The sequence below is a fragment of the Barbus barbus genome, assembly GCF_936440315.1.
Source record: "Barbus barbus genome assembly, chromosome: 27".
Taxonomy (NCBI): Eukaryota; Metazoa; Chordata; class Actinopteri; order Cypriniformes; family Cyprinidae; genus Barbus; species Barbus barbus.
The window spans coordinates 29925082-29952272 of record NC_136755.1 but is presented as its reverse complement, the minus strand read 5'-3'; the positions used below and the strand labels follow the sequence as shown (position 1 = coordinate 29952272).

The window sequence follows — 27191 nt, the reverse complement described above, 5'->3', positions numbered from 1 at the left end:
TTAAAACTATTGTTGTTAATTGAAATAAAATATTTTTTTATTAAATTAAACAAATAAAAAAATAAAATTAAATAACAAATAAAATTAAAATATTAGATGAAAATTGAAAATATTTATGAAAAATTACATTAGCAACTAACTGAAATGACTAAAATTACTAAAACTAAACATATTTAAAGCCCAAATAGCCAAAAAACAATACTATAACTCACAAAAATGGAAAAAGAACAACATTTAATAATGACTGAACCCAACAACATATGTAAGAAAACCTGATGCTTTTAGCTGTAGTCACTGTCTGTGATCCTGCTGCTGTCTCTGTAGTGAGCGCGGATGCTGTCTATGAAGGGCGTTCTCTCAGGATCTGTTGAAGGCGGCCAGCACGGCCCAGATCATCTCCTCAGCAGGGGTCGTGACCTTTGCGCTCTCCAGCTCGGGGTCGGCCTCCAGCAGGCTGCGTGAGCGTGAGCAGGCCGTGTCGTAGCGCTCGTCGCTCAGCGAGCTCAGCGCGTTCTCCAGCACGTCTGCGGCGTGTGCTAGCAGGATCAGCGCTAGCATGCGGCGGCTCATGCGGCGCGAGTCGTTGGTCCAGCGCTCCAGCAGACTGTCCTGCAGACGCCGCAGCAGACGCTCCTTCTCGCTGCTGTCCGTCAGCGGGTGCGTGGTCATGTCGAACAGCACGAAGTTCTGCTTCTCCGTGGTCAGGACGCCCTTCTCCACCAGACTCTTGGCCAGACGCTCGCGCACGTTACGCATCTGAAAGTGCAGCTTTAAGGGGTTCCACGTCTCACCTGAAAACAACCGGCAGAACCCATAAAATAATGACACTTCCAAGTCAAAGTCACACTGCAAAAAAACACTGTTTTCTCTTGTTTACTAGTAACTAATATTTGTGACCCTGGACAACAAACCCAGTCATAAGGGTCTGAATAAATCATCTTTCCATTGATGTATGGTTTGTTATGATCGGACAATATTTGTCTGAGATACAACTATTAGAAAATCTGGAATCTGAGGGAGCAAAAAAATCTAAATATTGAGAAAATCTCCTTTAAAGTTGTTCAAATGAAGTTCTTAGCAATGCATATTACTAATCAAAAATGAATATTTACAGTAGGAAATGTACTAAATATCTCCATGAAACATGATCTTAATATCCTAATGATTTTCATCATAAAAGAGAAATGTATAATTTTGATCCATACAATGTATTGTTGGTTATTGCTACAGATATACCTGTGCTACTCATGACTGCTTCTGTGCTGCAGGGTCAGATATGATGTTTGATGGCCACTAAAAACCCCAAAATATTAATGTCAGTTTATTTATTATTATATAAAACTATTCAAAATAGGTAATTGATCAAATAAAATAAAAATATTATTTATATTAAAATAAAATATTATTGATTTAAACTAAAAAAAAAAAAGGAAAACAATTGAAATTGAAATGTTGACTTTGGTAACTAACTGAACTAAAATAAGCAGAAGTTGAAGTGTTTGAAACTGCTATTTAGATCGGTGTTTTTATTGTTAACTAAAACCAAAACTATTCAAAATAGTTGTTAAATAAATTTAAATAATAATAAAAGAAAATAAAGTAAAATATTAGATGAAAAACTTGAACTTAAAAAAAAAAACGTAAATAATATATAGAATAGTGTGAGTGTGTGTGTGTGTGCGAGAGAGTGTGTGTGAGTGTGTGTGTGTGTGTGTGTGTGTGTGTGTGAGTGTGTGTGAGAGTGTGTGTGTGTGTGTGTGTGTGTGTGTGTGTGTGTGAGAGTGTGTGTGTGTGTGTGTGTGTGTGTGAGTGTGTGAGAGTGTGTGTGTGTGTGTGTGTGTGTGTGAGAGTGTGTGTGTGAGAGTGTGTGTGAGAGTGTGTGTGTGCATGCGTGTGTGTGCGTGTGTGTGCATGCATGTGTGTGTGTGTGCGTGTGAGTGTGTGTGTGAGAGTGTGTGTGTGTGTGTGTGTGTGTGTGTGCACGTGTCTCACCTGTGAGCAGCTCGATCCAGTTGGTTATGTCCTCCGGAGGTTCAGTGTTCTTCATGTGCTTCAGCGCTTCATCCAGCAGCACGTCACCCGTGGGAGCAGAGGACTTCACCAACACCTGAAACACACACACACACACACACACACACATCAACGAATGAAAACACGCTGCATGTGCTAATATATGACATAAATGAGGGTTAATATAATTAACTAAAACTAAAACCATAACTTTCATTACTTGAAATAGAGTAAACTTTAACTGAAATGAAATATTTAAACATTTTATTTTAAACTGAAAATGTATTAAAAACTGGAATAAAACTTACAACCTGTATAGACAAATAGATGATGATGCTAAAATAGCACTGATTGAGTTATTTAATTTTACACAATATCATCAACAGAGGCTATTTTCATGACAAACTAGATCAAATTCAAACAATAATAAAATAAAATATTTCTTTAAATAAAATAATAACTTCATATTTTCATTAAAGCAATACAAAATTAAGCAATTATTTAAGTTCTTTCTGTTTGATTTTTGATAGAAAATACAGAATTGAGCCAGTAAGATATTTTTTAGTAATATCATTTAAAACAGGACTTATTTTAGTATCATTGATATACCATTATAGTTTTTATTCATATTTTGAATTCATTTTTATTTGTATACTTTCCATTTTAATTTTAGTTAAAGTTTCAGTAATTTGTGTTTTTGTCATTTGTATAGTTTAGTTTTTTATTAATGTCTATATATCTTTGTATTACCATTTTATTTCAGTTTTAGTTCAAATAAATAAAAATGAGAAATACCGCCTATTTGTTTTTAAATAAAATATTTTATAAAATTTGTATACATGTTTTTACTCCAGTCAACATTTATTTTGAAGTAACAATATTTTAATTTTTTTAGTTAAATATAATAACCCTGGTTCCAGTACATTCATTCCTGAGTGACTAAGTGAACATCTTGTATTCAAAGTTTGATCATTTCTATTTTCAAATTGAAAACAATAAGCAGATTGTCCTTTTATAATGGGCTTCGCTTCAAATAATCTGTTTTGGACACATCCATTCAATTATGATTTAATAAAAATGTTTAAATCGACAGGTTACACAAATGAAAGTCATTTTAAAAATATCTATTGTTTTTACTGTGTAAATGATTAATGCCTGTTTCTGAATGCTGTAGTCTGGGTGATAGAGTGACCAAAAGGACTTTCCCCAACTATTTTAAGCTCAGAATGTCCTATATTGTCTTGACAGGGTTGTGTCAGATCCACCCAAGTCTTCATTATGCGTTTAAGTCTGGTTCAACTCGTTATTTAACTCCATCATCAGCTATTTAAACATCAACTGAACTACTTTAGCTCTTAACAAGACTGCTGTTACTGTATCAAGCGATTTAGGTGAAACCAGACATTCTGAAAGAGAAATGTGACTTGTGTGTCTCATCATCTCAAGGGTTTAACGCCGTCAATCGAGTAATGCAAACTAATTCTGATTGTTCCAGCAGCTGGTCCGGCTGGTTTGGTTTCACTCAGACAATAAGATAAAGATGCTGTTTGCCACGAGAGATCAGGTGTGGAACATTTGCATTAGTGTTACCTGGTGTTCCTGAACTGCTCAAACTCAAACGAGAGACTGGAGATACACTTACACTGCCAGCCAAGACTCAGGAACAGTTCAGATGTGTCAAGTCTCTTCTACATTTATTTGATTCAAAATACTGTAAAAAATGTGAAATATTATTCCAATCTAAAACAGCTGTTTTCTATGTGAATATGTGTTAAGCTGTAATTTATTTCTATGATCTGCAGCTGTATTTTCAGCATCATTACTCCAGTCTTCAGTGTCACATGATCTTCAGAAATCATAATAATATACTGATTTACTGCTCAACAAACATTTCTGATTATTATCAATGTTGAACACAGTTGTGCTGCTTAAAAAAGACACTTCTAGTCATCAAGACTGCATTAAATTGATGAAAGGTGACAGTAAAGACCTTTATAATGTTACAAAAGATTTCTATTTCAAATAAATGCTGTTCTTTTGAACTTCATCTGTGAATCCTGAAAAATAAAACTGTTTTCAACACTTGAAACTGAATTGATGTGAATAATGACACTATTGTCTTCTCTTGGGCTGCTTTGATTGATAATTGATGCATATGTGTCCCTGCAGCACAGAAGCAGTCATCAGTAACACAGGTATATCTGTAGCAATAGCCAACAATACATTGTATGGCTCAAAATTACACATTTCTCTTTTATGCCAAAAATCATTAGGATATTAAGATCATGTTCCATCAAGATATTTAGTAAATTTCCTACCATAAATATATCAAAACTTAACTTTTGATTAGTAACATGCATTGCTAAGAACTTCATTTGAACAACTTTAAAGGAGATTTTCTCAATATTTAGATTTTTTTGCTCCCTCAGATTCCAGATTTTCTAATAGTTGTATCTCAGACAAATATTGTCCGATCATAACAAACCATACATCAATGGAAAGATGATTTATTCCTTATTATTATGCATGATTAGCACTGTTTCCCTGTTTATCTGTGTGCATCTGCTGTGAATGAGTGTGTATTGTATAAGCCGCTGACTCGTCTTCACCTTGCGGTCCAGGAGTTTTCTCTTGCGTGAGCTCTGCGGTTCCAGCTGAATGCGTCCTCTCAGCGCCAGCTCCACAATAATACAGCTACGCAGTCCCGAAGAGATGCTGTCGTTCCAGAACGACGTGTAGCCCTGCGTTCACATCAAACACAAATCATCACCAGATATTCACCCACACAGAGAAAATATTCAGAAATGTGTGCTATATTCAAATGTGATCTAGAGATTTTCATGCAAAGATGGAGATTAAGTGTTCTGCATGCTTGCTTTTTCCCTGGAGTTCAGTTTAAGTACCTTTTTCTTATTGAGCAAATAAAGGAACAAATGCAAATTGTGCATAAAATCACAATGTTACAGTCAGAGATGGGTAGTAACTGATTACATGGGATCTGGATTACTTAATCAGATTCCAAAAATTGCTAACACTTTATTTTCAGGTGTCCTTGTTACACATGCACTTACTATTATAATAACAACATTGAATTATGCATAATTGCATGCAAGTAACCCTAAACCAAACCCTAATCCTAACCTAATTCCTCAAAATAGCCTCAGAATCTATTCAGAAATGTTCCAGTTTTGTTGACATTCACACAGAGATCAGTCATTAGTAATTACAGGTTTAGGAACGGTTTCAATATTGCATCAATTACTGATGAACACATTAATTTTTATTTGAATTATCACTCGGTTATTTTACCATGTATTACTTTGAAAGGCTTTTGTCTTTCAAACACATTAATATGCACAAATTCACTAACTTTTTTCTGATCCTCTTTCTCCTAATATATTTTTAAAAACATGTTGATATTTGCGCAATAAAGTGGTTGCTTCTGTAAATAATTAAACAACAGAGAAAAGAAACTTAGTGAAGTCAAACGAGCTGAAATCAGAAAAACTGAAGGATTACTTGCTGCTCCAGCAGAACTTTAAACGGTTAATTGATGCACGGACAAGAAACATTTTTTGCAGTGTTGTTTGGTAATGCTGGTTTTTATGTTTTATGGGTTCATTCTATTGGCATAATGGTTCGTAACTCACACACACACACACACCCACACATACACAAACAAACTCTCTCTCTCTTACACACACACACACACACACACAAAAACAAACTCTCTCTCTCTTACACACACACACACACAAATAGACACGTACGTACACACACACACACAAATAGACACGTACGTACACACACACACACAAATAGACACGTACGTACACACACACACACACACATATATATATATATATATATATTTGAAGTACCCCTGAGATGTTTTTATCATTCAATAATGAGATTTCAGTACTTTCTGTACTCCAAGACAAATTCCTTGTGTGTGCAAACACTTGGCAATAAAGCCGAGTTTATATATATATATACACGGTTACAGACAGATACAAGTTTTATATTCACAGAGTTACAAGGCAGCACATTAGTAATGACTTTATGAACTACTTTACTTCCAAGATTAAAACTAAACTTACTTTTAACTAAAGATTAAAAAATTGTAATCATGCAGCTGTCAGCTACAGTATCGCATCAGATAGTCCACTATAGATCCCCAGAGGAACAATTCCACTCATTCTCTTCTATTGGAAATGAAGAATTGTATAAACTTGTTAAATCATCTAAACCAACAACCTGTATTTCAGACCCTGTTCCATCTAAGCTCCTAAAAGAGGTGCTTTCAGCAGTAATAGATCCTCTTCTGAATATTATTAATTCATCACTGTCATTAGGATATGTCCCAAAAACCTTCAAACTGGCTGCTATTAAGGCTCTCATTAAAAAACCACAACTTGACCCCAAAGAATTAACTGCTTTCACTGTTATACTGATGATACCCAGCTCTATATTTCTTCGTGACCTGATGAAACTTACCAATTTGCAAAACTAACGGAATGTATAGTTGATATCAAAAACTGGATGACTAGCAGTTTCTTACTGCTAAATTCTGGAAAAACAGAGGTGTTAATTATTGGACCATAAACACATGCATGTAATAACCTAGATCACTGTCTAATACTTGATGGCTGCTCTGTCAATTCTTCGTCATCAGTTAGGAACCTAGGCGTACTTTTTAATAGCAATCTTTCCTTCAAAAAACATGTTTCTAGCATTTGTAAAACTGCATTTTTCCATCTTAAAAATATATCTAAATTACGACCTATGCTCTCAATGTCAAATGCAGAAACATTAATTCATGCATTCATGACCTCAAGGCTAGATTATTGTAATGCTTTATTGGGTGGTTGTTCTGCACGTTTAATAAACAAACTCCAGCTGGTTCAAAATGCAGCAGCTAGAGTTCTTACTAGAACCAGGAAGTATGACCACATTAGCCCGGTTCTGTCAACACTGCACTGGCTCTCTATTAAACATTGTATACATTTTAAGATCTTGCTAATTACTGAATGGTTTGGCACCTCAGTATTTGAGTGAGCTCTTATCACATTATAGTCCTCTACGTCCGGTGTGATCTCAAAACTCTGTCCATTTGATTATACCTAGAATATCAAAATCAACTGCGGGCGGGAGATCGTTTTCCTATTTAGCTCCCAAACTCTGGAACAATCTACCTAACACTGTTCAGGAAGCAGACACACTGTCAGTTTAAATCTAGATTAAAGACCCATCTCTTTAACCTGGTTTACACATAATACACTATCACATTTCTATAATTCAGATCCGTTAAAGGATTGTTAGGCTGCATTAATTAGGTCAACCGGAACCGGGAACACTTCCCAAAACACCTGATGTACTTGTTACATCGTTAGAAGAATGGCATCTACGCTAATATCAGTCTCTTTCTTTCTTATTCCGAGGTCACCGTAGCCACCAGATCCAGTCTGTATCCAGATCAGATGTGGATCAGCACCTAGAGATGACCTCTACAGCCAGGACACCTAGATGACCCCAGAGACTGATCCCCAGTGAAGACCCTGTCTCCAAGACGGCCATCGGGACAAGACCACAGGAACCAGATGAGTCCTTTACACAATCTGACTCTGCTTTAGTCTAGATTTAAACTGCTGATTTTGTCTGGCCAGAGGAGAATGACACTATTCGACAAACTATTTCCCGTCTAAATACTGTAAAGCTGATATAAAGCCACCCAGCTCTATATCAAGCTGATGTAAAGCTGCTTTGACACAATTTGCATTGTTAAAAGCGCTATACAAATAATATTGACTTGACGAGGAAGTTTTCTCAAAGACTTTTCACAAGAACAAATGCAGAGACACACCTGCAGAATTCACAAGTCTGAACACACTCCTGAAATTATCATCAAACAACTAACACCAACCAACCCATCTATACAAACATCCATCTGAATATCTCTGGATCTGATTATCTAGCTATTAGAGTATATCTGTATAGCCTACTTAATGAACATGGGCTTCATCCAAAACACGTGTACATCTGCTGACTTCTTCTTATGTGTGGATTATCTATCTATCCATCTATCTATCTATCTATCTATCTATCTATCTATCTATCTATCTATCTATCTATCTATCTATCTATCTATCTATCTCTGTCTGTCTGTCTGTCTGTCTGTCTATCTATCTCTGTCTGTCTATCCGTCTATCTATCTATCTATCTATCTATCTATCTATCTATCTATCTATCTATCTATCTATCTATCTATCTATCTATCTATCTATCTATCTATCTATCTATCTATCTATCTCTGTCTGTCTGTCTGTCTGTCTGTCTATCTATCTCTGTCTGTCTATCCGTCTATCTATCTATCTATCTATCTATCTATCTATCTATCTATCTATCTATCTATCTATCTATCTATCTATCTATCTATCTATCTATCTATCTATCTATCTCTGTCTGTCTGTCTATCTATCTGTCTATCTATCTATCTATCTATCTCTGTCTGTCTGTCTGTCTATCTATCTATCTATCTATCTATCTCTGTCTGTCTGTCTGTCCGTCTATCTATCTATCTATCTGTCTGTCTGTCTGTCTGTCTATCTATCTATCTATCTATCTCTGTCTGTCTGTCTGTCTGTCTATCTATCTATCTATCTCTGTCTGTCTATCCGTCTATCTATCTATCTATCTATCTATCTATCTGTCTGTCTGTCTGTCTGTCTGTCTGTCTGTCTGTCTGTCTATCTATCTATCTATCTATCTATCTATCTATCTATCTCTGTCTGTCTGTCTCTCTGTCTGTCTATCTATCTCTGTCTGTCTATCCGTCTATCTATCTATCTATCTATCTATCTATCTATCTGTCTGTCTGTCTGTCTGTCTGTCTGTCTGTCTGTCTGTCTATCTATCTATCTATCTATCTATCTATCTGTCTGTCTGTCTCTGTCTGTCTGTCTGTCTATCTATCTCTGTCTATCTATCTATCTATCTATCTATCTATCTGTCTGTCTGTCTGTCTGTCTGTCTGTCTGTCTGTCTGTCTGTCTGTCTATCTATCTATCTGTCTGTCTGTCTGTCTATCTATCAACTGTCTGTCTATCTATCTATCTATCTATCTATCTATCTATCTATCTATCTATCTGTCTAACTGTCTAACTATCTGTCTGTCTGTCTATCTATCTATCTATCTATCTATCTATCTATCTATCTATCTGTCTAACTATCTATCTATCTGTCTAACTATCTATCTGTCTGTCTATCTGTCTATCTATCTATCTGTCTGTCTGTCTGTCTATCTATCTATCAACTGTCTGTCTATCTATCTATCTATCTATCTATCTATCTATCTATCTATCTATCTATCTATCTATCATCTATCTGTCTAACTGTCTAACTATCTGTCTGTCTGTCTATCTATCTATCTATCTATCTGTCTAACTGTCTAACTATCTGTCTGTCTGTCTGCCTGCCTGTCTGTCTGTCTATCTATCTATCTACCTACCTACCTACCTATCTAACTGTCTGTCTGTCTGTCTGTCTACCTACCTACCTACCTATCTATCTACCTGTCTGTCTGTCTATCTGTCTGTCTGTCTGTCTATCTATCTAACTAACTGTCTATCTATCTATCTATCTGTTTGTCTGTCTGTCTGTCTGTCTGTCTGTCTGTCTATCTATCTATCTATCTATCTATCTATCAACTGTCTGTCTATCTATCTATCTATCTATCTAACTGTCTATCTAACTGTCTGTCTATCTATCTATCTATCTATCTATCTGTCTGTCTATCTATCTGTCTATCTGTCTGTCTGTCTGTCTGTCTGTCTGTCTGTCTGTCTGTCTGTCTATCTATCTGTCTGTCTGTCTGTCTATCTATCTATCTATCTATCTAACTGTCTATCTATCTGTCTGTCTGTCTGTCTATCTATCTAACTGTCTATCTATCTGTCTGTCTGTCTGTCTGTCTGTCTATCTATCTATCTGATATCATTTGAAGAGTTCTGATGCAAAAGCCTCTAAGTGCATTTAGAAATTTTCTTCTAAAATTAGCATTTTTATCAGGCTCCTCTGTGTAGCTTCAGTAATTTGATTTTAATTTAAGGTTTTTTTGCATCTGAATTGTTCATTTATATTTTGACACAATTTGCATTGTTAAAAGCACTATACAAATAATATTGACTTGACTTTTCACAAGAACAAATGCAGAGACACACCTGCAGAATTCACAAGTCTGAACACACTCCTGAAATTATCATCAAACAACTAACACCAACCAACCCATCTATACAAACATCCATCTGAATATCTCTCCATCTGATTATCTAGCTATTAGAGTATATCTGTATAGCCTACTTAATGAACATGGGCTTCATCCAAAACACGTGTACATCTGCTGACTTCTTCTTATGTGTGGATTATCTATCTATCTATCTATCTATCTATCTATCTATCTATCTCTGTCTGTCTGTCTGTCTGTCTGTCTATCTATCTCTGTCTGTCTATCCGTCTATCTATCCGTCTATCTATCTATCTATCTATCTATCTATCTGTCTGTCTGTCTGTCTGTCTGTCTGTCTGTCTGTCTGTCTGTCTGTCTGTCTGTCTGTCTCTGTCTGTCTGTCTATCTATCTAACTGTCTATCTATCTGTCTGTCTGTCTGTCTGTCTGTCTAACTGTCTATCTATCTATCTATCTATCTGTCTGTCTGTCTGTCTGTCTGTCTATCTATCTAACTGTCTATCTATCTATCTATCTGTCTGTCTGTCTGTCTGTCTATCTATCTATCTATCTGTCTGTCTGTCTGTCTAACTGTCTATCTATCTATCTGTCTGTCTGTCTGTCTATCTATCTATCTGTCTGTTTCTGTCTGTCTGTCTATCTATCTGTCTGTCTGTCTGTCTATCTAACTGTCTATCTATCTATCTATCTATCTATCTGTCTGTCTATCTATCTATCTATCTGTCTATCTGATATAATTTGAAGAGTTCTGATGCAAAAGCCTCTAAGTGCATTTAGAAATTTTCTTCTAAAATTAGCATTTTTATCAGGCTCCTCTGTGTAGCTTCAGTAATTTGATTTTAATTTAAGGTTTTTTTGCATCTGAATTGTTCATTTATATTTTTGGCAAACAATGTAGAGCATACAACTAATAAATTAACCCTGGATATAACATACTGTCAGTCCTCTGTCATGTGTTCCTGCCTCATGTGTCCATATTTGGTTTGTTTCCTGTCCTTGTTAAATGTGATCATTAGTTAATCCTTGTCCAGCTGTGTTTGTCTCGTTATCTATGATTAACCTGTGTATTTATAGTCCTGTCTATTCAATTTGATTTCGTCTGGTCTACTCGTTACCCGCGGTGTTTCCTGTCTGTAAGCCTTGCCTTGCCCTGATGTCGTCAGTAAAGACTATTATTTGAGTTTACGTCCTCGTCTGCGTGTCCCTGTGTCCTCCTCGTGTGTGCACCGTGACACATAGGTAGCCTATTTTAGTTCAAATGTTTTGCTAGATTCACTAGTGAAACATTTCACTAGTGTTTCACTAATTAGCAGTAAACCGGTTCCCTCACCTGAATATGTTCATAGATTTGTGTTTGATGTTACCTTTGGAATGGAAGTATGGGTATTTTATTTGTAAACATATTTTTTTGTCTTATTTCAGTTAATGTCATAAAATAAATCTAGCGAGCTCAGCCAGTAGTAGTGCTGACTGTCATGTAAACATGGCTGAAGATGAGAAAAGAGGAGGAAAAGACAAACCGAATCAATTGAGTGAGTCTCCGATTGATTCAAAGTTGTGACTTCAATCATTCAGTTCAAGCGATTCACCAGCAAAACCAAATCGAAAGAGCCATTCATGTTCAAATTTCGACATTGCTTGTAATAATTTTAAAAAGCATGTATAGCGATGGGTTAAATGGAGCTTATTGAAACTCTGAATCAGTTACTTTCTGCTCCACTCTTTGTCCTCCTCCTCCATCCTATTGGCAAACAGCACTCCACTGGTTTGAGTCTTATCTCTCCGATAGGTCCTTCAAGGTATCTTGGAGAGGTGAGATGTCCAAGTCGCAACATCTAACTACTGGGGTGCCTCAGGGCTCAGTTCTTGGACCACTTCTCTTCTCTGTCTACATGGCATCACTAGGTTCTGTCATTCAGAAACATGGCTTTTCATATCACTGCTATGCTGATGACACTCAACTCTACCTCTTATTCCATCCTGATGATAGCTGCTCGCATCTCAGCTTGTCTATCAGACATTTCTTGCTGGATTAAGGACCATCACCTTCAACTCAACCTAGCCAAGACAGAACTGCTTGTGGTTCATCACAATTTCACCGTCCAGTTAGGCTCATCTACCATAACTCCTTCAAAAACAACCATAAACCTTGGAGTTGTGATTGATGATCAGCTGACTTTCTCAGACCACATTGCTAAAACTGCCCAGTCCTGCAGATTTGCATTATTCAACATCAAGAAAATCAGGTCCTTTCTTTCAGAACATGCTTCACAACTCCTTGTTCAGGCTCTTGTTCTGTCCAGACTTCTATCAAAACCTTTACAAGTAATCCAGAACGCGGCAGCAAGACTAATCTTTAATGAGCCGAAAAGAAAGCATGTCACACCTCTGTTCATCAATTTGCACTGGCTACCAATAGCTGCTCACATAAAACTCAAGGCATTAATGTTTGCCTACAGAACCAGCACTGGCTCTGCACCCCTTCACCTAAATGCATTACTTCAGACTTATGTGCCTCTAGAAGCTTGCGTTCTGCAAGTAAACATTGCTTTATTGTTCATCCCAAAGAGGCACAAAATCACTTTCACAGACTTTTAAATTAAATGTTCCTTCCTGGAATGACCTACCGAGCAACTGAGTCCTTAGCCATCTTCAAGAATCGGCTAAAAACACATCTCTTCCATCTTTATTTGACCCTCGAACTCTAGCTCTCTCCATTTGCTTTCTAACAGCTTGTTTTTCTAACTAGCTTTCTCTATTCTATATATATGTATATAAACCCACCTTGCTATGTCTACTGCATTAATTTGTAGTTACCATGTTTTTTTGTTGTTGTTTTTTTAATAAAACCGCAGTTCATTTTTGTAAGGGATGTGTTGTCAGCTTAACAAAATAATAAAGTGGCTGAACATTAAATAAATCTGATCAAAATATGTGGTACTTTTGCAAACAAGTGAATGAATCTTCCTCAGAAGAGACAAAAACAGCAACACACTTCAATGTCTGACATTTGGAGAAGCTCAAACAAGTCAATCTGTTGTTTGAACTCTTCATATTTAAGGAGAGAACTATAGTTTCCAAAGTCGGTCATCGCTTGTTATGATTTTCAAGGGTGTAGAGTTTAGTAGAGACATGATCCTATATCCAGTGACTACTAAACTGTCCCTAGCAATAATTCTGATCAAACAATTAAATGTCTGTTGTCTGCAGTTATTCCCCACCAATGCCAAAATCAAACCTTCAACCTTGTAACACATAGTAAAGTATTCTTGTGGAAATTTCTAAGCTGACCTCCACCCAGTACTGAACCAAAATAAAACCATGACCCCAAAACGGCAAGACGAACCATGAGAAACTTAACCCATTGCACCCTACTGTCTGATCAGCTCGACTGAAAGAGATCTGAGACGCTTATAACCGGTCAAACCTGATTTTAGCAGAATAACACAAGAAGCATTTTTCAACCATTACACGACACTGCATGAGCTCCAGGACTGAAAGACTATCTGACCAGTCTTACCAGATGTGTGTGTGTGTGTGTGTGTGTGTGTGTGTGTGTGTGTGAAACCTGTTTATCTTTGAGTCCCAGCAGCAGAATCTCCTCCATCAGTGTGAGTCTCAGTGATTTGGAGTCGGTGTCCTGTTCCTCATCCGTGCCGTCTGTTTTCTCCTCAGTGTTACTCCATCGCTCCGCTGGAGCCTCAGAGCGCCGGTTCCTCTTGGTCAGTGTGGTCATTCCTCCCCGCTAACACAACCTCCACAACACACACATCATCTTTACCAACCACATCACCTACAAAACACTCATTAGGAGGTCAGTTATTATTATTATTATTTTAGTCATTTAGCAAATGAGGACAGTATTAAAACAACTAAAAACAGATCTAAAACTTTATAAATACTACCTATACACATTTTAAAAATAAAGAAATTAAATAATTGTAAGTTGCTTTGGATAAAAGTGTCTGCAAAATGACTAAATGTAAATGAAAATGAAATAAAAATGACAAATGCATACAACAAAATTTCAAAACTTAACATTTATATGAAAAAACAACAAAAATATTACCCTCCAAAAGCACATCAAGCATTACAGGTTAAAAGAAATGCTCAGACTTTCAGAAACACTCAAGCAGGTACAAGTCTTCTAGGAAAAAACTTCTCATTTATTTCTCTACATGTGTATAAGGGTTTCTATCTATTAAAAATAATAATAATACCCAAAAAAGCATTTCAACTCACCACATCTGCCAGTTTATAAAATTATAATGACGTCCAGTGTGTGATTGTTGTGTTGAGACTGTGTTCACTTCCCTGTACGCTCACCTGCGGAGCTTCACCTGTGGACACGCCCCTATGACCGCTAAGCCAATCAGGATACACTCGAGCGCCTCTCCTCCAATCAGAACTCTCGACGCGGGCTGAACGTGCGCACCTGTTCACCGACGTCATCCGGATCCAGGATCCTCAAACCGGAAACTAATAAACGCGATCTGACGTTTAATACCTTTATATGAACCACAGTCGACGTGTCTGTAACGATTTGATTGTCTAGTTTAAAAAATCGATTTATTTCCTTTTCAATTATTTCATATGATCGTTTAAAATACAAAAAGCTGTAAATACCGATCATTTCGGAGCTGTGATTGGCCAATTTCGTGAGTTTCTATAACTAAAATAAATCCTGTTCTGACGCAAATCAGAAATCCTGTACATTTGTTATATTATAATTAGATTCTAACACGTGTAGGTATGTTGTGTGATTCTGGTGTATGTTGTAGATGCCAGCATCACGTATGTTTGGACTAAAACCAATGAGAAGCGCTCATTCTGTTGATTTAACAGCGCCACCACGCGGCGGTAAGGTGAAATGCATTTATATGTATGCCAAGTCATCTTTTACACATAAATGTAGTTAATTATATTTATTCAGTTGTAACTTTCCGATTCGTATTCACACAGTAAAGTGAAATCGCTTTAACTATCATTTCGCGTGGCGCGTTGCGTAATCACGCCGCGCTCTCATTGGCCACTTCCACTCTGAGTCCCGCCCATTGCCGCTTACGTCAGATGCGTCATTCGCCATTTTGATGCTGTGGAAATATTGCTGCAATAAATCTCCAATAATCGCGCCTGCTGCGTTAAAATCGCGTTGTTGTTGACGGAGGACCGGTTTTATATTCAGTGTTTGTGTCGCGGGAATCATGTCAGAGAATCCGGGCATTCTGGAGCTGGAGTCTGAAGAAGAGAAGCAGGTAGCGATCAATGAGTGAAACAACACAAACCCCGCACGCGATTGATGAACGAGTCGTTTTGAAACGCAGCCGTGATTTTAGCCGATGATATTAATACAGATATTAATACACGAACAGAGAGGAATCGTGATTTAGCTAGTCCTGAGTGTGACTCGCGGAGGTCACGCCCACGCCGCGGAATTCCTCGCTCTGATTGGTTGAGCCGTCGATCAGTCACATAGATAGCGCATTGCTATTGGCTGTTGTTATGCTGCAGCTGATCGAATGTAAACTCCCATGATCCTCTGCTGTAGCTGTTTCTCCACATACACAGAAATCACAATACAGTACTAAATTAATCCAAATAGTCAAGCCACATTTATTTCTACACAGACTGATTCAAAGAGATGGACAGGAAAAAGTGGTAATGTTGTAAAATTAATTAATTATGAAACAAATTCAATTTAGGCTGTGAAGAATACAGAAGTGTCATTATTCAGATCTATTCAATTAAAGTTTTATTTTCATCTGATCAGTGCAGCTAAATTTATCATATTTAACTGAAAATAAATAAGATGTTATGTTAGGGCTGGTCGATACGGCCAAAAATCATAATCTATTTTATTTTGGTCAATATTGAGAGCACAATTATTTAACATGATTGCTCATTGACTTTAGAAACAGTGCATTTAGTGCATTTTTAACAGTGGATTTTCTTGAACTTTAAAACAAATAAAAAAACCACAAAAAAATTTCTGTGTGTAAATATATTAATAGCAACAAAAATATAATAGGCCTATATAATATAATTTTTATTTATTTATTATATATACATAAATGATTAATAAAATAAGTTATATATAAAATATATATATGTGTGTGTTGTCAAACAATTAATCACGATTAATTGCATCTAAAATAAGTTTTTGTTTACATAATATGTGTACTGTGTATATTTATTATGTATATATTAATACACACACATGTTGATTATAAATTTAATATTTTTACATATTATATAAATTACATGAATATAAATATATACATGTAAATATTTTCTAAATATATAGGCCTACTGTGTGTGTGTGTATTTATTTATATATATATATATATATATAATATAATAAATACACAGTAATTTTTTGTGTGTATATGTAAATGAAAATAGTATAATATATAGTAATAATAATGAATTATATATTTATTTAAATAAATGATTAAACAGTATATAATAAAACACAGATTAGATTGTATGAGTGTTAGTGGAAACCGTATGAACGGATGATTAAATGTGTGTTTGCAGGATTCTCCAGAGAAGGACTGTAACCCAATGCTGTCTGAAGAGGCCAAACTGAAGGCCAAATATCCGAACCTGGGACAAAAACCCGGCGGCTCGGACTTTCTGATGAAGAGACTCCAGAAAGGAGTGAGTTGAGCGTCTCTGATCAGAACACACATCATTTCCAGGCTGTTAACATCATATACTGACAGCTAATGGTGCGAGCTAAACAAGCAATCTCAAATTTATCTTGCTTTCTAGCAAAAATACTTTGACTCGGGCGATTATAACATGGCAAAGGCCAAGACGAAGAGCAAGCATGTGGTGACGGCCGGAGCGGATAAGAACCTGGTGACAGGAGACCATATTCCCACACCACAGGACCTTCCTCAGAGGAAAGCCACGCCGCTCGCCAGCAAACTGGCCGGATAAACACACACACACACACACACACTCCTCCGCTCCTTCACTAGGGTTGGGTGGTATGACGCCAGGAGTGATGAAACATGATGGAGTAATGTGAAAACTAAGAGCGGCCGCGTCACAAACCGCTCCGGACGACACAGAGCTGCTGTTTGTTACGCCACACAAACGGAGTTGTTGCTAGGCAACATCAGCATTCACATAGAATTCAAAAGTGCAATCAGAATTTAGCGCGCATTTAAAAAAACAATCATGCATTTTACAAATAATAACACACTGAATTAAACACGAGCGTTTGAAGTACACTTGGTTTACAATAAAATATTATTTCAGTCTTTCTATATCATTTCTATATCATTTTAGTCAATGTAAAAAGCAAGAAATATTATAATATATTTTCTTGTTACGTTTATTCTGGTAATCTTCACTACAACTCTTTTTTTACAGTGTATTTATTTTTGTTCAGCTCAGACCTAACTATACATTTCTGACTTCTCATGCATTTGAATAAAATATTATATTTTACTGAGGGAAAATGGGGTCAGTTTACAAATTACAGTTATTTACATATATATATATATATATATACAGTATATTTGTGTTGTCAGCCGATTAATCGCATACAAAATAAGTTATTGTTTGTTTTTTTGTGTTCTGTGTATATTTATTATGTATATATAAAGACACACACAGTGTATATTTTGAAAATATTTACATGTTTATATTTATATAATTTATATTATAAATAAATATATTTAATATATTAACATAACACATTTTTCTGTAATATACACGTGCATGTGTGTGTATTTACATATACACAATACACACATATTATGTAAACAAACCTTTTATTTTGGATGCGATTAATCGTTTGATAGCACTAATATCAATATATATATATAAACAACTTTCAAACATTTGTCTTTAAGTATTTATTTCTCTGGCTGATGTTACTGTGACCTGTAGTCATACTGTTATGTCAGATTTTGGTCATATCACCCATCCCTACTGGACTCCTGGACACACAGACACACACACACACACTCACACACACACACAGACACACACACACATTCGTGTTTTGTGAGCTGAAAGTCAGATTTCAGAGCTGAAGGAGTGAGAATAACACACACTAATACACACCAGCGATTGTTGGTCTCGTTATAGCTGCTAAACACACGACTGAATGAACAAGGCAGTGTGTCTCTCTCTCACACACACACACACACACACACACACTGAACTGCATGTCATGTTAAAAATGTCTTCATGATTTCTTCATTCCAGTACCGTCCGCTCCAGCATTATATGCTTCATGCATCTTTTATGTGTGTTTCATCTTTATTTCTCTTAAAGTATGAATATCACAAAAACATTTCCTGGGTCAAATAATGAGAAATAAATATAATAATATAACTATTTCATATAATTACTTATTATTTTTCAAATAAATTATATTATAATATTATATTTTTCAAAAATAGATTTAACAAAAATAAATATGACATAGAATGACATTAAATGACAAAAATCAGACTCTTAATGGTGCTAAATTGAGTTCATGTTCTTTATGCTATATATATATATAAAGATAGTAATTTGATTTTGAGGTGACATGAAGTTTTGTCTGCAGGAGGTCGTTCAGTGTGTCTGATTGTAATGATGTACGTGTATTAATGCATGTTATTGAGGATGGAGACACGTTTGTGATGATGATGATGATGATGTCATCAAATGTACAGTGTGTATGTGTAAGGTATTACTTGAAATTAAATTTTACATTAAGTTAAGCTTTACTCTGATATCTCCTTGCTTTCTGTAAAGAAGTTTGAATACTGTATATATCCAGTGATCTGGTCTGTTATTGTTATTATGAACAGCAGAGGTCACTAATAGTGACGTTTAGAGGTTTGACTGAAAGAAATCATTTCAAATCAGCAAGACAATAATAATAAAGTATAAATATTTAAAATGTTCAAAAATAAATTGTGTGTGTGTGTGCAATTTTACATATAAATAAATTAAATTATATAGGAAGAGAAAGTAATATCAATGTGATAAAAAAAAAAAGTATGAATACAATGCATGGAAAAATAAACTCACAATTTTAAATATAAACAAAATAAAAGACAAAAATATATATATACAGGATTCAGGAGAGTTACTTTTAAAAGTAATGCATTACAATATTGCGTTACTCCATTAAGAAAGTATTGTGTTTTAGTACTTTTGTGTTACTGGGCTGGGCTTCCTTATTCGTTTTCTTAATAAATAATGTAACTTGTAAACAGATGTTAGTGAATAAATGGGAAAACAAAGTGGCTTGCGTTACTTATTTGAAAAAGTATCTCAGATATTTTGTTGTAAATTTAAAAGTAATGCGTTGCTTTTCTAGCTACTTGGAAAAAAGCAATCTTATTATGTGCATTACATACAATGTGTTACCCCAACACTGTGTGTGTGTGTGTGTGTGTATGCAGTCAGGGACAAACATATGTGGTAAATATGATCAAAGAAGGCTGTGAAAATTAATCTGCATTGTTCAAAAATTCACAAACATCTAACCTTTCTTTGGATAATAAGAATTTAAAATGGGAGGAAATATTATTATGAAATAAATGTTTTTCTCTGATACACGTTGGACACAATTATTGGCACCCCTAGAAATTCTTATGAGTAAAATATCCCATTAGTAAATAAGTATATTCCCATTCATATTCAGAATTTTGAGCACTCCAGGGTGATTATGAACATGAAATTATCCAGCCATGGCTTCCTGTTTCACAGAAATATAAATAGGAGGGAAAACAAAGCCCAAATTCCCTTAATCATCCATCACAATGAGAAAAACCAAAGAATATATTTCTGATGTGCAGCAAAAGATAATTGAGCTTCACAAATTAGTGAAGGGGAAAGGGGGAAGTGGTGTGTGACCCATACTCTGAATTAGTGCTCTGCATTTAACCCATCCAAGTGTACACTCAGTAGTGAACACACCCCGGAGCAGTGGGCAGCCCGGGGAGCAGTTGGGGGTTCGGTTCTTGCTCAAGGGTCTCACCTCAGTCGTGGTATTGAGGGTGGAGAGAGTGTTGGTTATTCACCCCCCCCCCCACCTACCTACACCTGAGACTCGAACCCACAACCTTCAGGTTATAAGTCCAACTCTCTATCCATTAGGCCACGACTGCCCTGTGCTTTAAGAAAAGAGCTAGACTCATTTCCACCATCAGGGCAATAATTAAGAATTTCCAATCATGTTATGAATAAATGTTATGAAGCTGCCTGGAAGAGGACGTGTGTCTATTTCATAATAATATTTCCTATTTTGTGAATTTTTTTAATAAAAGATCAAAATGATTAACAATGCAGATTAATTTTCACAGCCGCCTTTGATCATATTTACCAAGGGTGCCGATATTTTCGGCCATGACTAGGCCTATATATATATATATATATGACTCTGGAGCACAAAACCAGTCATAAGGGTGAATTTTTTTAAATTGAGATTTCTAAATCATCTGAGAGCTGAATAAATAATCTTTCCACTGATGTATGGTCTGTTTCTGGAATCTGAGAGTGCAAAAATATCTAAATATTGTTTTGTTTCAAATTAAGTTCTTAGCAATGCATATTACTAATCAAAAATGAAGTTTTTATATATTTATGGTAGGAAATGTACTAAATATCTTCATGGAACATGATCTTAATATCCTAATGATTTTTGTCATAAAAGAGAAATGTATAATTTTGATCCATACAATGTATTGTTGCCTATTGCTACAGATATACCTGTGTTACTCATGACTGCTTTTGTGCTGCAGGGACACATATATATGTATATTATAAACCATTCAAATTTGTTAAACAAAGCACAGTTGTTTCCATGATCAGGTTAAAGTGAGTCAGAGGTAAAGGTTCAGAGGTGTGTGTTGTGTTAGTGTCAGGTTTTACATACTGACGTCATTTTACCTACAGACTCCCACACAGCTTATGCTCCAGTTATAACGTATATAACGCGTTATTTATAATCTGCGGTGGCGAAAAAGACCCTTATTTCAGACACAGCCAGCTCGAAAAGACCAAGAACATTCCAAACGGAAGTCCAGTCCATATAAGGCGTTAAAGGGAGGGGTTTGGGGGAAATCCGTGACGCGGCACGTTCTATAAAGCGTTCAGCTGATCAGCGACTTCCGCTTCACTCGGAACAAGAGTGTCGACCAAACACGAGCACTATTTCCTTTCTGATCTAAGCTTTAACCTTCAGCGTTCAAACCAACGCGAAGCTCTAATCTAACTCCTCTAGGTCGAGTTTAAGTGTCTACATCGCGTCTCGAACGGAATTATGTCTCTGAGTTTGGTTAGAAGAACGACCGCGGTGAGTCTCTTCGCGCAAGGCGCGCGCACAGCGCTCGTGCCCGCTCTCAAAGGGCGCGCGGAGGACGAGCTCGACGGGTGCGCGGATGAACCGGAGAAGCCCGTAAGGCCCGGTATGAACGGACTGAAAGGACTAACTCTGGACGGGAGGTTCGTGTCCGCGGCGGATGGCTCTCTACCGTCCACACCGGATCCGCAGGAGATCGGTTCCGTCGAGCTGGAACGGGACACGCGGCAGCTTCTCACGGATTTCTATCGCGCGCACACCGGAATGTGTTCGCCGGACCGGAAGCGTCATCACGCGTTACCGACAATGACGCGCGTCGTCGCGGATATTCTCCTCAAACACCGCATCGCGTACACAGGTAAGACGCGCGCATGCGCGCTCACGACACCATCCAGTGCTCTTTATTTGTTTTTAAAGTTTTCCACCGAGTTCTGATCACGTGTTCGTCTGGTGTCACGTAAATATTTTTTTATAGGTGCTTTTTGGGGCAGTAATTTGAACACACAGCCAGTAGTTTCTGTTTCTCGGTAGAGGGGGTTTTATTTTCTTATCTGGTCAAACCGCAGAAGTTCGTCGATTCTCGGAAAAGCGTTAGTTCCGTTTATCAGCGCGAGAACACGCCTCTGCGCGAGCGCCGGATACAGAGACGCAGTTTCGACACGCAATGCTTAAAACGGATGCGGTTTTCTGTCGAATCGGGTTGTTATCAAGAAGTCGATTGCGAAATGATATATTCACAGATGTTAGAGATTTCATAAACTATTCTTCACATCCATTAAAATGTCAAAGTCTTTAACTGATCAGCAACTTCATATGATATGAAAAATATTATTTTTTTAAAGCGAGACACTGCAGGTGAATAGGGTAAAAACACTTAGTTATCACCTTACTCACATAGTTGATTTATTACATTCATAATTGCAAACATTTTTTGTATTACAAGCTTTCTAAAATGTTAGGTTTAAATATGCAAATGAGGCACTATTTAACGAAATATGCACTAATTTGCATTTCTAGAACAAAAATCTAAACTGAAGTTGGTTTCAATTCTTATTAATTTTTATTGATATTCGAGTCAAGTTTTTACAGAGGGAATCTCCTTTTGTCACTCCGTAAATCACAAAATACATAGAACAGACAGAAAATAACATTCATAATTTTTTTGGGAATAAAATGTGTATAATCAATCAAATGATATCAGAGTACAGAGTCTGGAGTGAGTGAGTGCTGCTGACGTGGAGAGAAAACACCTTTAAATATGTCTTGTGATTGAAATCTATTCACACACATAAAGTGCTATAAGAGAAACACTTAACAGTGTCTTTTGGATGTTTTCTTTCCACTAGTCTGAAAATACTTTATGAAAAACCAAAAAGCCCAAAATCTGAAGTTTGGCAGGTGCATGAATAAACTGTGTTTGCCTGCAGTGTGTGCAACAAACTACTAAAAATGACAAGAATGCACAACTAAATTACTAAAATATTAAATGAAATTTAAAAGCAAAATAAAATATTACTATTTTAGTGACTTGTCATTCCCCAAACTTGTGTATTTCTAATTTATACTGGATTTATTCCCTTTCTTTTTCAGTCTTCGGTTTTATTTCTCGTTTTGAGCATTAATAACATTACTAAAATAAAGCAGATTGTGCTGTCAGTCAAGGGTGGGCGGGGAATGCAGAAACACCGGTTCTATTGCTCTGAATTGGGTGTCTGTATCGATGCATGAGGTTTCTGAGAAGACTGATAATACAAGGTAAAGAAGTTGTGAAAACATATTGAAGTGTGGTGTTTTTCTGCAGGAATGTTGCGGCGTCTGGAGCTGGAGTCTCAAGCGGATGACATGAGCTTCATCGGCTGTATAGCAAAGACCTTGTTCAAAGACGACGCCACGAACTGGGGCCGGGTCGTGAGTCTGGTGGCGTTCGGGGCCGAGGTGTGTTCACGTCTGAAGGAGCTGCAGCGGGAGCGGTGCATCGAGACGGTGGCCCAACAGATCTCCTCCTATCTGATCTCAGAACAGCTCCACTGGCTCCTCAGCAACAAGGGCTGGGTGAGTGACACCAGAGGAAAATCTCACTCACACGCCAAACACAGCTCGTGTTTCCTTCACTGCATAATTCAGAGCTCTTCTCATGCGTGTTCTCTCACACACACACATATGGAGTTCAGTCCATTCAACATGTGAAACTCGACCCCAGGAGCTCATGTATCAGACCGCCATTAAACTCTCACGCATCTTCATTAACCCCCATAATGCATTTGAAGAATCTTTGTTTTTTTTTTCTCTCTCAACAAACATCATATTGTATTAACCTTATTAAACGTTTTGAATATTTCAATGTTATTACTAAATCTGCCCTTTCTTATTAATGGAGAGAATGTAATTTCTTAGTCAAACAATGAAATATGCATGTCAAATATGGTTTGAATAAATGAAATTATAAATATATTCAGATTGGAATGAGTGGAATTTTATAAAGTTCTATGAGTTTAGAATGCTCAAAACAGTCCAAATTGATGCATATAAAAAAATTATTTCTGACAAAACAAAAATGACAAAAAAAGTTAGTTTATTACTTGATTGGCCCCGTCTTATTAATGAAAAATTAGAAGTTCTTAGGTATGTATGAAAAAAAAAAAAAAAAAATGAAACCCATTACACGGTAGATGGATAGACATATACAGTGCCCTCCAAAAGTATTGGGACAGTGAGGCCAATTCCTTTATTTTTGCTGTAGACTGAAAACATTTGGGTTTGACATCAAAAGATGAATATGAGATGAGAGATTAACATTTCAGCTTTTATTTACAGGTATTTTCATCTGGATCTGATACACAACTTAGAAGATAGCACCTTTTGTTTGAACCCACCCATTTCTCATGTTAACAAAAGTATTGGAACCGATAGAATTAACAGATTAAAGTGAAAAAGACTTCATATTTAGTTGCAAATCCTTTGCTTTCAGTAACTGCATCAAGCCTGTGACCCACTGACATCACCAAACTTTAGCATTCTTCTTTTGTGATGCTTTTCCAGGCTTTCACCGCAGCCTCTTTCAGTTTTGGGGGGTTACTCCCTTCAGTCTCTTCTTTAGCAGGTAAAATACATCCTCTACAGGGTTTAAGTGTGCAGATTGACTTGGCCAGTCTAAAACCTTCCACTTCCTGCCCCTGATGAACTCCTGTGTTGTTTTGGCACTATGTTTTGGGTCATTATCTTGCTGCGTGATGAAGGATCTCCCAATCAGTTTGGTTGCATCTTTCTGTAAATTGTCAGACAAAATATTTCTGTAGACTTCAGAGTTAATTTAGCTGCTGCCATCATGTTACATCATTAATGAAGATTAATGAGCCTGTCCCAGAAGAAGCGATGAAAGCCCAAGCCATTACATTACCTGTGTAATGTGTACTATAATGTACACCTGTGTACACTGTGTTTCAGATGAGCTGGTATGTTTGGGATCATGAGCAGATCCTTTCTTTCTCCAAACTTTAGCCTTTCCATCACTTTGGTCCATAAAATCAGTTCATAAAACCTTGTCCCAGAATTTCTGAGGCTCGTCTCCTATTCTTCTTGCTAATAAGTGGTTTGCATCTTCTGGTGTAGCCTCTGTGCTATTTATTGTTTGAACACACCAGGGCAACAAAACGCCTGTCAGTCACATGTTCCAATACTTTTGTTAACATGAAAAATGTGTGGGTTCAAACAAAAGGTGCTATCTTCTAAGTTGTGTATCAGATCCAGATGAAAATACCTGTAAATAAAAGCTGAAATGCTAATCTCTCATATCATATTCATATTTTGATGTCAAACCCAAATGTTTTCAGTCTACAGCAAAAATAAAGGAATTGGCCTCACTGCTCCAGTACTTTTGGAGGGCTGTGTGTGGTTTTAATATATGAAATTTATATCTGAGAATTATCAGTATTAATCCCAATGGATCGAATAGCTTTAAATTAATTTGAATTTATAACTCAAGATTGCTCAAACAGTCCAAATTGACATCTTGCACTTATTTCTGTCAAATATTGCTGGAGTTTTCAATAGACGTACACATTCATGTTCATCAACAAAATTCAAAGTGTGTGAGATGTTAGGAGAAGATGAAATATATTTGCAAAAGTGTTTAGACATTAACTACAAAAGTATTTTTGTCACTAATGGTGCTCCATATAAATGCAGGTTTTGAGGGCTAATGTGTCTGTGTCTCTGCAGCATGGATTCGTGGAGTTTTTCCGTGTGGAGGCTGTGGAGGATGTGGAGTCTGTGGTCCGGAACGCTTTGATGGCTGTGGTGGGATGCGCTGGTATCGGTGCCGGTCTTGCTTTCCTGATCCGATGAAGCTGCAGGACGTATCGCTCTTGTGACTGCCGCACCTGTCCTAACAGATGCTGAAGCGCGCGTTAGTGTTGTCTGAAGTCAGACACTCTGCTCCGCTGGACCAGACTTTCAGCCCCGCATGCGCTCTCACCATCCCAGCACGCACTGCTCCGACTGGGCTGTCCGTGAGCCAGCGACAAGCAAGAATATATTTACCAATCTATTTTTCTAATAAAAAAACATTCCGAAACATGTCTGTATCATTTGATTTCCTTGCTTCACTTTGTAAAACAGTTTACACACATTATTAATGTGGCTTTGGGTGTGCATCAGTTCCTGATAATGAACCTGGGTTTGTTTGGATTGACCTTTAGGCAAAGAGAAGTGAGACGGACCTAATTTCAGAGTCTCTTCTGTCAATTGGAAAGTGAAAGAACTAACACGCCACCAAAACAATTCCAGTGCCATAAAGACTTTCACTTGTGTTTCAGTGTTATAGCAATGAAACCGGCGTATCAAACTTTAACTGCATCCTGGCATTGATTGTCCAGCTATAAGAAGCTGCATTAGCAAATTGAAATCTGATCCTAAATGCATGGTTCTTATTTGCAAAAATCTGCTTTTTACATTGAAAACCATTTTTTATTTTTAAATATATTTAGTGAACTCAAGTGTATTTTGAGAAATGGAAATTAAAAAAAAATCTTTCTGGTGTGTAAATGGCTGCGACAGTAAAACGCTAAAATTTTAATCATTCTAACAAGTGAATGATTCTTCAGTTTCTTTTAATTTTTAACGCTTCCTCCAGTTAAAAGGTGCATCTGCTGTTGTCTCTCACATCAAAATCCAGCCACACATTAGTTTAGAGCTGGTTTGTCTTGTAAACGCTGCTTGATCTGCAGATTTCTCTCCTGATTCAGACCAGAACACTTTTATGGATTATGAACTCTATTGTATTTGAGTTAAAAGCGGCTTAATGCTGGATTAGTTTCATCTTTTGTCTTCTCTAGATGTTAACTGATGGACTGGAGTGGTGTGGATTATTGTGATGTTTTTATCAGCTGTTTGGACTCTCATTCTGACGGCACCCATTCACTGCAGAGCATCCATTGCTGAGACATATTTCTACAAACCTGAAGAAGAAACAAACTCCTCTACATCTTGGACGACCTGAAGGTGAGGAAATATTCAGCACACTTTAATTTTCAGATGAACTATCCCTTTAAAGACTTCTTTCTATGTATAGACATATTCTGTATGTATATTTAAACAGATTATAGAATATATATCTTCC

General features: G+C 36.7%; 3 protein-coding genes across 3 annotated transcripts; 2 read left to right on the top strand and 1 right to left on the bottom strand.

Annotated features, from left to right (window-relative positions):
* Nucleotides 1-218: 218 nt before the first annotated feature.
* LOC306846930 (Golgi phosphoprotein 3-like A) lies at nucleotides 219-14558 on the bottom strand. Its single transcript, XM_079380636.1, has 5 exons — nucleotides 14497-14558; nucleotides 13823-14009; nucleotides 4620-4751; nucleotides 1993-2107; nucleotides 219-791 (listed from the first exon to the last, which is right to left on the bottom strand). The coding sequence occupies exons 2-5, from the start codon at nucleotides 13988-13990 to the stop codon at nucleotides 358-360; spliced, it is 849 nt and encodes a 282-aa protein (XP_079236762.1). The 5' UTR covers nucleotides 13991-14009; nucleotides 14497-14558; the 3' UTR covers nucleotides 219-357.
* Nucleotides 14559-15307: 749 nt separating this feature from the next.
* ensaa (endosulfine alpha a) lies at nucleotides 15308-17722 on the top strand. The gene is made up of 3 exons (XM_079380430.1): nucleotides 15308-15509; nucleotides 16792-16914; nucleotides 17029-17722. Exons 1-3 carry the CDS (start codon nucleotides 15459-15461, stop codon nucleotides 17197-17199), a joined length of 345 nt encoding a protein of 114 aa, XP_079236556.1. The 5' UTR covers nucleotides 15308-15458; the 3' UTR covers nucleotides 17200-17722.
* A 3619-nt stretch (nucleotides 17723-21341) lies between these two features.
* mcl1a (MCL1 apoptosis regulator, BCL2 family member a) lies at nucleotides 21342-26149 on the top strand. Its single transcript, XM_079380428.1, has 3 exons — nucleotides 21342-21932; nucleotides 23376-23626; nucleotides 25793-26149. The coding sequence occupies exons 1-3, from the start codon at nucleotides 21536-21538 to the stop codon at nucleotides 25916-25918; spliced, it is 774 nt and encodes a 257-aa protein (XP_079236554.1). The 5' UTR covers nucleotides 21342-21535; the 3' UTR covers nucleotides 25919-26149.
* The last annotated feature ends 1042 nt before the right edge of the window (nucleotides 26150-27191 follow it).

Bases quoted from the DNA above. Each gene is read 5' to 3' on its own strand.
- mcl1a (XM_079380428.1), top strand. From the start codon at position 21,536: ATGTCTCTGAGTTTGGTTAGAAGAACGACCGCGGTGAGTCTCTTCGCG. The intron at 21,933-23,375 runs GTAAGACGCGCG...GTTTTTCTGCAG, and splicing joins ACACCGCATCGCGTACACAG to GAATGTTGCGGCGTCTGGAG. The intron at 23,627-25,792 runs GTGAGTGACACC...GTGTCTCTGCAG, and splicing joins TCCTCAGCAACAAGGGCTGG to CATGGATTCGTGGAGTTTTT.
- ensaa (XM_079380430.1), top strand. From the start codon at position 15,459: ATGTCAGAGAATCCGGGCATTCTGGAGCTGGAGTCTGAAGAAGAGAAG. The intron at 15,510-16,791 runs GTAGCGATCAAT...GTGTGTTTGCAG, and splicing joins AGTCTGAAGAAGAGAAGCAG to GATTCTCCAGAGAAGGACTG. The intron at 16,915-17,028 runs GTGAGTTGAGCG...CTTGCTTTCTAG, and splicing joins TGAAGAGACTCCAGAAAGGA to CAAAAATACTTTGACTCGGG.
- LOC306846930 (XM_079380636.1), bottom strand. From the start codon at position 13,990: ATGACCACACTGACCAAGAGGAACCGGCGCTCTGAGGCTCCAGCGGAG. The intron at 4,752-13,822 runs GTTTCACACACA...ATGTGAACGCAG, and splicing joins TGGGACTCAAAGATAAACAG to GGCTACACGTCGTTCTGGAA. The intron at 2,108-4,619 runs GTGAAGACGAGT...TGTGTGTTTCAG, and splicing joins GAAAACTCCTGGACCGCAAG to GTGTTGGTGAAGTCCTCTGC.